Raw genomic sequence first — 11,609 nt, forward strand, 5'->3', positions numbered from 1 at the left:
AATTTCACTCCGGGAAATTTAGAAAATATGTATGTACATCTGCGAGGAATGGCCAATGTGTTTAATAAATTAAATAAAATTTAAAATAGTTAGCAATTTTACAATAAAATCTTATTCTATTAAAAAATATTTTATAATATACAACGTATACGTAAAATAACACAGCTACCATTTCTGTTGTAAAATCCAAGATAAGAATTATTTCGTAATACATGTATATAGTATACATAAAACAATTTTAGATATTAAAAATTTAAATAATTCTTTTTACTTCTTTTTAGTATTTGGAGTTTGTGGAATATTTATTATTATTATAGCTCAAATTTGGTCGTTTATAGCTGATGTTAATACGATGAACACATCTCAATCACATCATTTACTCATTACGTCAGAGTACCTTATTGATCAAGAAAAGTATTTATATTGGATTCTGTTGCATATGTACGGAGAATTATGCATTGTAGCGGCTATAATGTTAGCAACAGGTTCAATGTTCATCTCATATCTTCTACATACCTGTGGAATGTTTAGAATTGCTAGGTAAGAATGTATACGTAGAGGAAAGAAATGAGCATTTATTATAACCTTTTAATCATCAGATTAGTTATTTTTATACATATAATTTATTTAACAAATTTTTGTGGAAGTTTGTTAATTAAAAAATTGTGTCTTTAATTGCTACATAATTACAATTCAATATTTATACAGTTATCGTATCAACCATGCAGTAAATATTAATATCCTACAAAATATTACGTTAAAAAATAAGGTTTTCATGACCGAGAGCATAATTTGTGCTATAGACATTCATCGTCAAGCTATGAAGTTTGTATTAATACCAACATACAATATTCATGCAGTATATATACAATTAAGGCTCCTGACACGAATCTTTAGACCGATATCAAATATGCATAATAAAAAATTTCGTAAAAAATACATTATACTTAGTAGAAATATTTTTCAACAAAAGAATATTTGTATTTGGTAAAGTAAACTTGTAAAATATACTGAAAATTCTCCTTTTATTTTGAAATAGAATCATATTTATCTCAGTTCGACAGCTGTCATATAGTTTATTTCGTTGTTTGTATAAGCATAATTTAACTTTAAATACAAGTTATTATTAAGATAGTGTCGTTTAAAATAATTCATTATTTGTTGATTTAATAAAAAAATATTTTTTATAAAAGTAGAATGATTTCAATGGGTATGTATTTTGGTAACATTGTATTTCTTCTAGCTGCAACGAAGGTGCCAAAAAAGTCACCTTCACTTTTTTAAATGGGATTATATGATCTTTTTTATATAATATAATTTCTCTAATTATTCTGTATTGTAGGATTAATAAGATGATTCCAAGTAGAATCGATGGCGAGTCAATATTTATTGGATGACAATTTAGGAGAAATACACTAATTTATTCACACTTCACGCTTAGAGATACCACACGTGTCCGCCATATTCTATCTCTGATCCAACTTTCCTTTCCTCTTCCTTCTTGCGCAGGCGCGCTGATACCCTAACGCATAGCGCCATAGCCGAAATCGCGCGAAAAATAAAGATTTACAAACGAAACGGATATTCTTCCTACAATATATTATATAAAAAAATTATATAATTAAATTTTAAGGAAGTGAAAATAATCTTCACATCTTTTTAGCACCTAAAAAAGGATAACAACGCAATATATTCTCTTCGAAATTGCTTCACTTTTTCATATAAAAATTGTTTTTTAAATCAACAATTAATAAATTATTTGAAGCAGCATATTTTTAGAGACACCTTGTATATAGTTATTTATTATCACACAAAGGAAGAGTTATTGATATGTTTTACAAATTCATTCTAACGATTGCAAATTTGTATATATTAAAAAGAATGTGTTGGCATTTTAATATAATCTGCAAAAATTTTTTTATGTATTTTTTTCGTTTCTAATATCACAATACAAGATGGCTGCAGTGAGTATGCAGGAGGAATATTAATATTTTTATCATTTTTAAATAATACATTTATTGTTTATGAAGGTTGTCCAAGCATTTAGTGTCCTCATTCGAGATAACGATGCTTTGTTTCACTGGAGGAATAGTTGTTTCCTTTACCCTCAATTTGTATCGAGTAAGTTTCCGGTTTCGTGTAATAATGTATGAGATTTGCATAAAAATAATATATTAACAATTCTGAATACATATAAGAATCAATAAATCAATACAACAGTTATAAATCTTCAACTCTCTAAATTTCTTGAAGTGAAATCTCACTCACCAAATGAACGAAAATATTACCATTATTGAAAGAGTGAAAATATTTGCACTCTTGAATAAAAGTGGCAGATTTTCATTCTTTTTTTAGAGTAAGACTTCAATCTTTTGAAGTAAGATTTACTCCAAAAAAAGAGTGAGATTTCTTTCCTACACAAAAAAACAAAAGTTTTTTAAGTACATACTTTTAACCGTCTTTCCCTATTTATATAAAAATAAAACGTATTAGTATTTGTGTGTAATTAACGTTTTAGCAATTATATATTAATATATACAGGGTGTCCAGCGAGACTTTTCCAATACTCCATAGGATAGGAGGGTAGATGGGATCGAAATAAACATAAAAGTTCTTTACCGTTTAGTGATATCCATAACGATAATCGAGATATTAAAGTTTGTAATTACACTAATGAGAGCGCGCCGATAGAAAGAACAGAAACGACTCCGGCTGCTCGAGGTATAGCCCGGTCCAGTTTGACAAACGATGGATGCGCGGCAGGAGAGGCAAAAGGGGAAGCGCGCCGTTGCTTAGCATTTTAGCTTAAATTTAACGTTTACTTACATTAAATTTTATACAAATCTACATAAAATTTTTTAATAAAAAATGTACTAAACTTCGTAAAATTTTATGAAACGTACACTAAATTTCATGTACATGTACACAAATATACTTTTCTCAGTTACAGATACATAAAATTTAATGTAGTCAAAAAATTTAATTTAATTTTTGTAACTTAAAAGTACATTAAATTTTATGTCTTTTAACAGTGTACGATAATCAATTATACCTCGAGAGCACAATGCTATGTCAAATCAAATATCGTTGATACGGTTAACAACAAAGAGCTTTTTTGGTAATTATGCGATAGTAAGCTTAGAATTTCTACTACCGTAAATACACTATTAACTATGGTAGATTTTCAGTGATGTTTTAAGTATACATAGGAAGAGAGATTCCAACAAAACTTTCAATGAAAAATTACGTCTTTATTGATATTTCATCGTATTCCAATGAAATCATACTTTCCTAACAGAAAACGATAGAGAATGGTGGAGAATGATATTATTTCTTTCGGATACTTTTTTCTTAAATTTTTTTCCTTTCGATTTAAACAAGCGACAGATTACGATAGAAATTAATTCGATTTTCTGTAGGTTTCATCACTTTCTCTCTTTCGACATTTTTACTCATCGAAGTTTATTATGGTTGGTATTTGTCCTATTTTTGCAGTGTTATTATTACATATGTAATGTAAATGTGCGTTCGGCCATCGCGCGAGTCCTTTGGTGCGGTGCGGTGAGACGTGTGAGCGGCGATACCGAGTAGAATCCCTATAAGAGTCACGACATGAGGGGTGACGGCCTCGTGATTGGTCGCCGCCATTTCTAGATGCTTTCGATGTGTTAGTGAATCTGTGAATTGGTGTGAGCAACTGTTTCATGGTGTAGTAGTACAAACAGGGGCGAACGCGTCTATTCGTGTCACGTGTTATTTCCGGCCGGCCCCCAACAATGACGTCCTTCCGGTCTTATGTCTTGACTCTCTTATAGGGACTCTAGCGCTAAGCAACGGCGCGCTTCCCCTCTTGCCTCTCCTGCCGGCGCATCCGTCGTTTGACAACATTCGACAAACTGGGCTGGACTATATCCGGAGCCGTTTCTATTCTTTCTATAGGCGCGCTCTCATTAGTACAATTGCAAACTTTAATATCTCGATTATTATTACAGATATCGCTAAACGATTTTTATGTTTATTTCGATCCCACCTACCTTCCTGTGGGGGATTGGAAAAGTCTCGCTGGACACCCTGTATATATGCATATATACATATCCATTTCTATATCAATTAATCTCATAATTTTAGCTTTAACAATAAGCAAAGCTTGTGTATTATTCATAAGTTAGTATAGTTACAACGTATACACATATAACGTATGCACATATAACATTAGTAATTTCCATGAAAAACGTTTGTTAGTTTTTTCAGATAGCATTATCTACAAGTAATCTCAACGAATTTTTTCTACTGATTATGTATATGTCTGTAAGCATTATGTATATGTTTCTAAGCAATTACATGGGACAGATTATAATAGACCACAATAATCAAGTGTTTCTTACTGCGTAAGAAAAATATTTTTATAAGAAGTTACATATAAACATCCTTTTTTTAGTGGATTTCTTACGAAAAAATATACTCTTGGCGATCTGACATAACACTCAAATTGAGTGTTAATTCTCAAGTTGGTTTATTTGAGAGTTAACACTCAATTAGGTGTTATTTTGGACCGCCAAGAGTGTATTTTTTCGTAATTGCATATGCAACAATAAATGTAGAATTTCCTGCATTTCAAATTAGTATACAGGGAGATTACAAAGTATTCTGAAAGATTTTACGGAGTAATTCATCACACAAATTCAAGACAAAAATTTTATATGACCATATGTCCGAAACGACTTAGTTTAAAAAATATAGGATATGTGTCTAAGTTGAAGGAAAAATTTTGCTTTTGAAAAATTTCGAACATCATTTGGACTATTTTGATGAAACTTTAAACATATACAGGGTGTCTCAAAAAATGTGACCGAAACACAGTGGGGACATAGATTGGATCAAGGGGAACAAAACAGTTTTGTACCATTTTGCAGTTGACGCAATATTTAACGAGATATTATATCTCGTTAAATATTGCGTCAACTGCAAAATGGTACAAAACTGTTTTGTTCCCCTTGATCCAATCTATGTCCCCACTGTGTTTCGGTCACATTTTCTGAGACACCCTGTATATATATAATATATATCTATATATATATTCAATTCTGTAGGTACAACGTTCAATGGTACAGAACACCATTACATGTACAAAAAATAATATTATTCTTATTGCAAAGGGACACCAAGAAGTTTACTTTAAACATCGGTGGAATAATTGAAGGATCCGTAGAGCATTTTGCCTCGGTAATATGAGAAAAATTATTTTAATAACACATACATAACAGAATTATACATGTATTTAAATAACATACATATATAGATAAAATAAAAGAAAATATTTTCATTTGCAGCTAGTAAAGGCCTCGGTATCTTATTTTACTGTAATATATTCTACGCGATAACCAAATCAATATTAATTCATGATCATTAATAGAAATATAATAAATGAAAAAATGATATTAAAATAATCGTTTCTTTGATTCAAATTTAATTCTTTTCAATTCTTAGCAATTTTTTAAAATAAACATATATTTTCTTACTAAAAGAATAATAGGATAAACTTCCGAAAATGTCCAACACCCAATTGTCATGAATTTTGGCAGAAATACTCCAAATGACGTCAAATGAATGCTTTGGAATGGATTTTCACCGACAAGAAAGTTTAATGCCAAAAATATTTCAATGAAGTTTGTGCTTATTATTTTCAGTATACTACATGTTTATCGCAGTATATAGGAGTTGAATGAGGAGGATGCGTATATAGAAGAAAAATATTTATCGTTAAACCCATATGCAACAGTATAATTATGAAAGTTGTGCGTCCCCCTTTGACAGGGAGGGAAGTAGGGTGAAAGTCGCTTCATATGGAAAATCGAAACCCACGTGCAACAGTACAATTATGGAAGTTATGCGTCCCTTAAGCAGGGGGAGAAAGGAATGAGAGTCGCTTGGTGCGGAAAGTCGAAACCCACGTGCAATAGTACAATTATGGAAGTCGTGCGCCTCTTAAGCAGGGGGGAAGGGAGGTGAGAGTCGTTTCGCATGGACAGTAAAATATATTTTAAAGCAGAAAATTTTTGTTCTATATAGTAAAAAAAATCATTATTTTTCAAACTTATCCTCTACATATTATGGAACTTTAATTTACTTATATCTTCTAAATCAATGCTAAACATATGTCAAGATTAAGAGTATCGGAGCTGCTTCCATTATTGTCGATATTTACCATAATAAGCACAAACTTCCATAACTTCATTGAAATATTTTTGGCATTAAACTTTCTTGTCGGTGAAAATCCAATCAAGGGCATTCATTTGACATCATTTAGAGTATTTCTACCAAAATTCAAGATAATCGAGCGTTTTCAGAAGTTCACTCAAAGAATCTTATTTCGTTAGTCTTGATTTGGACATTTTTAGTTGAAATTAAGATATTGGTATAATACTTCAAGTTTTTAAAATCTACTGAAATCAATACTTGTATAATCGCAAGTTAAAATGTATTATACACGGAGACAATTTTATATTAAGTTTTAATACAATTTTAAATTACACTTTACTATGCCTTGTATTTTCGATGGACTCTCACAACATGATTCCGACTTAACTTTTACTGTAACTTTTATGGTAATACTAATTTTTATCACATAAATAAAGTAATTATTTTGTTAAGCCATATTCTAACATGAAAAGAGTTAATTTTTACTATGGTACGCAAACAAATTTTGCTAGGTATATTTGATTTTGTAATACAAAATTTTTACTATGAAAAAGTGTAAAAATTACGTTATATTATTGTTTTTAAAAAAATAACTATAGCATTTAAACTTATAATTTACATGAAGACCACAGCTACTACCACATTATAGTAATTTTAAATATAAAATTTTCTCCGAGTATAAATGGCTCATGTTTACATATTTTACATCATTTATAAATAAGATTTTTTGCGTGCTATTAGTAATAGAACATTAAAAAATTTAAGAAATACAAAGAAAAGAATATAATCAATAGAATGTATAGTTTAATTATAGACAACAAACTTACAAATCGACATTCAACACTTGTTTGCTGAAAATATTAATTGCATCGATCAAACGCAATTTTAAAATTTAATAACGTTATATATATCAATATAATACTATTATTTTCAAATTATGAACTTTATCAGATAACTCACGATATCGAGAAAAATTAAAGTATAGAAACAATTTCTCGAAGCGTATCCTATGAGTGCGCAAACTAAAATGAAGTTCCGGCGCTGGGAGAGAGAAAATGCGCCTGCGTGCAAAATAACATGTTTTCATGAGAAAAAAACATCTGTCAAATTACCGGTAGTATTAAATTAATAACATAAATATTTGTAATTTCCTGAGAGAGTAGTTAAATTCAACGCCGTTAGATCTCACACAGCAAACTTTTACACAAACCAATCATTATAAATTATGGAATTTACAGTAAAATTTGATCAGAAGAAATGAGATGTGAAATATATATTTAGTCAACTCTAGTAGAAAAAAATGGAATAAGCATACTCTCATTGATGGCTTCAGTTTTCTCAGTAAAACGTAAACGCACGTAGAGAAAATGATACGTCCCGAAACTCAGTATAATAATATCAATAAAATTCTATTGCTTGCTGTTGGTTTATGGCCTTATCAACAATCCAAATTTACTCAACTTCAGTTTAATTTCTTCTGTACTATTTTGTCAGCAGGTATTATATTTCAGGTACAAAATAATATAAAATTATTATATAATATAAATTATTGCATGCTAATATTTTATTTTAATTATTTATATCAATCCATATTATGCGATCAATTTTTATGTAAAATAAGAAACTACAAAGTACTCGCTATAGAGATGCAAATTGTTGGTTAACAATTGTATATAAGCATTTATTTGTATTATTGTAACGCACGTTAATACATATGCCTTTTTGAGAAGTAACTTCTCGCATTTAAAAAAATTATCTTAATATATGAAATTGTGTAAAACTAACTTTTTGCAGTTGACACCATTAATAATACTAAATTGTACTTTAGACCTTGTAATAAAGGTGATGTCTTCCGTATCTTTCTTCATATTGTGCATGATAAAATATAACGCATTCCATCTTAACATTGAAATTGTAAGTTGATAGCTTACCAAGCATATATATTAAATAGAATTAACTTGTGTATCAGATAAATTTTTATAGCACAAAGTATTTATGACATATACAAAGATATACACAATAGAAAATTGGTAAAATGACAGGTGAAGAATTTATTGCTGGAGCTTCGATATATACTCGATGATTTAAAGGATAAAAACGAAATTGCTATTATATATAAATATAGTTGCGTTGCCAAACGTTACACAGTTACGCTTTCGGGTAAGACAATATTTATAAATTTGGTAATTATATTTTCAGTTTAATATTTGAACTGTCAAGTAGACATAGAAAATGATTTTAGGTTTTATCAGTTAGTTTTATTATACGCTTTCATAAAAACATTTACATATAATTTATTATATGAATATATTAAATTAAAATATTTGTCATGATGTTTGTGCATCTATGATGAATTCATATGTATTTATATAATCAAATAAAATATAAAAATAGTTATCAATTTTACAATAAAGTTATTCCATTAAAAAATGTTTTATAATACAACGGATATGTAAAATAAAATAGCTATTAATTTTGTAGTAAAATTCGATTTCATAAAAAAATTAAAAATTATTTCATAATTCGCGCGCGTACGGTATATATAAATGTACGCACGCACGCACGCACGCACACGCGCGCGCGCGCGCGCGCGCGCGCGCGCACACACACACACACACACACACACACAATGATTTTAAATACTAAGAATTTAAATAACAAATTTTTTTTCTTTTTTAGTATTTGGAATTTGTGGATTGTTTATTATTATTATAACTCAAATTTGGTCGTTTATAGCTGATGTTAATACACCAATGAACATGTCTCAACCACATCATTTATTCATTCTGACAGAGTACTTTGTTGATCAAGAAAAGTATTTTTATTGGATGCTATTGCATATATACGGAGTATTATGCGTTGGAATGACGATAATGATAGCAACAGGTACAACGCTCATCTCATATCTTCAACATACCTGTGGAATGTTTAAAGTTGCTAGGTAGGAATATAGATGAATGAGAGAAATGAACATTTTTTATAACAGTTCAACTATTATATTAGTTATTTTTATACATACAATATATTAAAAAGATTTTTTATGGAAGTTTATTTAAAAAATAAGTGTCTTTAATGAGATGTTATATAATTACAATTCAATATTTATAGTTATCGTATCAAACATGCAGTAAATATTAATACCAAAAGTATTACGTTAAAAAATAAGGTTTTCATGATTGAGAGTATAATTTGCGCCATAGACATTCATCGTCGAGCTATGAAGTTTGTACTTACATTTACACTAATAGTATTTATGCAGTATAACCATTTAATGCTGATTCTACATTAGTCGCATCGAAGTGTCGCAAGCGTGTTAATTGTAAGCGTTGTCATCCAATTAGAATGGCAATATTTTGACATTGATTGAACAGTAATTCTTGCAACACTACAATGTGATTAATATAGAATCAGTTTTAGGCTTCTGACTACTCAGTACGGATATTTAGATTGACGCAAAAGCGAGAAAATACATAATAAAAATTCTTGTAAAAAATATATAGAAATTTTGTTCAATAAAACAATATTGCATTTGGTAGAGTATACTTGCAAAATATACTGAAAATTCTCCTTTTATTTCGAAATATAATCAAATCACATTTATCTCAATTCGACATCTGTCATATAACTTATTGTTTGATTAGACGTAATTTAATTTTAAATATATTGTTATTTATTCGAACAATGAGGGAAGTTCTCGGTATATTTTACGATCTACTCTAATGATTGCAAGTGTTGTTTTAATAAGTGCTCATATTTTAATATACTTTGCAAAAATTTCCTTTACGTATTTTTTTCGCTTTTGACATCACAATTCAAGATGATTGCAGTGAGTAAGCAGGAGCTTTGATAATATTTTTATTATTTTTTAAGTAATATATTTATTGTTTATGAAGGTTATCCAAGCATTTAGTGTCCACATTCGAAATAATGATACTTTCTTTCACTGTAGGAGTAGTTGTTTGCTTTAGCCTCAATTTGTATCAAGTAAGTTTCCAGTTTCATGTAACAATATATAAGAATTTCATAAAAAGTATATATTATTATTATTATATCTAAATACATATGTAAAAAATCTTTAAATAAAAATATTATACTTATAAATCTGCAATAAAAAAGTCAATAAGATATAGAAAAATGACAAACACTGTATGTACATATCTGTAGACGTAATGAAAACAATAATAATAATATAAAACTTATAATATTCTATTATAGAATACAGTAACGTTGCATATACATTATTCATATGCTAATCTGCTGAAGTTTTATTATTAAACTTAATATAAATTATTGCAAATCTATGTAATTCCGAAACAATCTTTATATGGGATAAGGGTGGTCGGTTCAGAGTATGCATCGTGAATACGCATGGTTATATAATATCTCAGTACAGATAATTTAAAACAGTAAGTAATTCAGCTGACATCATTATGTTATGGAAATTCAATCAATATTTGTCAAAAATTTGTTGTTATGCATGTAATTAAATTTGATTACTTTTGATAATTAAAGATATTTTACATTTAAAAAAAATAAGTTAACTTCATTAATTATTACTATTATAATTCTTTTTATTTCCAGAATTTAAACGTTTTATTGTCAATAAAAAATTTCTCACACGTTTTATTATTAGTTAAAGGATAATAAACCATACTAAAATTCGAGAATATTTATTTTCTTCCTTTTTTAATTGTTTTTTATTATATATACATATGTACATATGTGTACAGCAAGACATGATATGAGCAAAACACTATTTTCCCAAAAGAGTTTATCAAATAAAAATTTCTTTGTCTTCAAAACCCTTTGTTATGGATGCGGTAAAAATTTTGAGAATGATTACAATGCATATGAAATTTGTAATCAGTGATGGCATAAGGCTTCCAATTATGAAGAAGAAATATTCAAATATGTGACATTATTAAATTCTCTGAGTTGAGTATTTCTTACCAGACATGCGTACTTTTATTGCTGGACATCATATCAGATATTTGTTCCTATAATATACATTTTTCTGTATTATAGATAATTATATATATATACATACAATATATATATGTATATAATTATCTATTATCAATATTATCATTATATTTACAAGATATCTGACTTATTTTATAAAAAAGTAAAATTTTCGTTAAATAAATTTTTGTTACAGTCAAAAGTGCGTACTCTTATCCGTCTTTTCCCTAATTGTATATATATAACAAAAACAAAATGTACGTATTGATGTTTGCGTTTAATTAACGTTTTATAGCAATTATATATATATATATATATATATATATATATTCATTTCCATATCAATTAATCCTGCAATTAACTGTAACAATGAACAAAACTTATGCATTCATAAGTTATGCATACATAAGTTAGTACTTATAACGTATGTGTGTGTGTATGTGTATATA

At 28.4% G+C, this 11,609-nt stretch overlaps 3 protein-coding genes across 3 annotated transcripts; all 3 read left to right on the top strand.

Moving 5' to 3' along the window:
• The first annotated feature begins 352 nt into the window (after window positions 1-352).
• On the top strand, window positions 353-3,122 carry LOC108760188 (uncharacterized). The gene is made up of 4 exons (XM_018505989.1): window positions 353-540; window positions 709-825; window positions 2,031-2,121; window positions 3,033-3,122. Exons 1-4 carry the CDS (start codon window positions 353-355, stop codon window positions 3,120-3,122), a joined length of 486 nt encoding a protein of 161 aa, XP_018361491.1.
• Window positions 3,123-4,323: 1,201 nt separating this feature from the next.
• LOC108760341 (uncharacterized) lies at window positions 4,324-5,381 on the top strand. Its single transcript, XM_018506225.1, has 3 exons — window positions 4,324-4,388; window positions 5,091-5,223; window positions 5,331-5,381. Exons 1-3 carry the CDS (start codon window positions 4,324-4,326, stop codon window positions 5,379-5,381), a joined length of 249 nt encoding a protein of 82 aa, XP_018361727.1.
• Window positions 5,382-8,233: 2,852 nt separating this feature from the next.
• Window positions 8,234-10,215, top strand: LOC108760189 (uncharacterized; the record flags this gene model as incomplete). The annotated part of the gene is made up of 4 exons (XM_018505990.1): window positions 8,234-8,240; window positions 8,935-9,139; window positions 9,307-9,420; window positions 10,092-10,215. Coding segments are annotated over exons 1-4 (450 nt in total), but the record flags the coding sequence as incomplete, so codon positions are not given.
• Between the last annotated feature and the right edge of the window lie 1,394 nt (window positions 10,216-11,609).

The sequence above is a fragment of the Trachymyrmex cornetzi genome, unplaced genomic scaffold, assembly GCF_001594075.2.
Source record: "Trachymyrmex cornetzi isolate Tcor2-1 unplaced genomic scaffold, Tcor1.1 scaffold223, whole genome shotgun sequence".
Classification (NCBI taxonomy): Eukaryota; Metazoa; Arthropoda; class Insecta; order Hymenoptera; family Formicidae; genus Trachymyrmex; species Trachymyrmex cornetzi.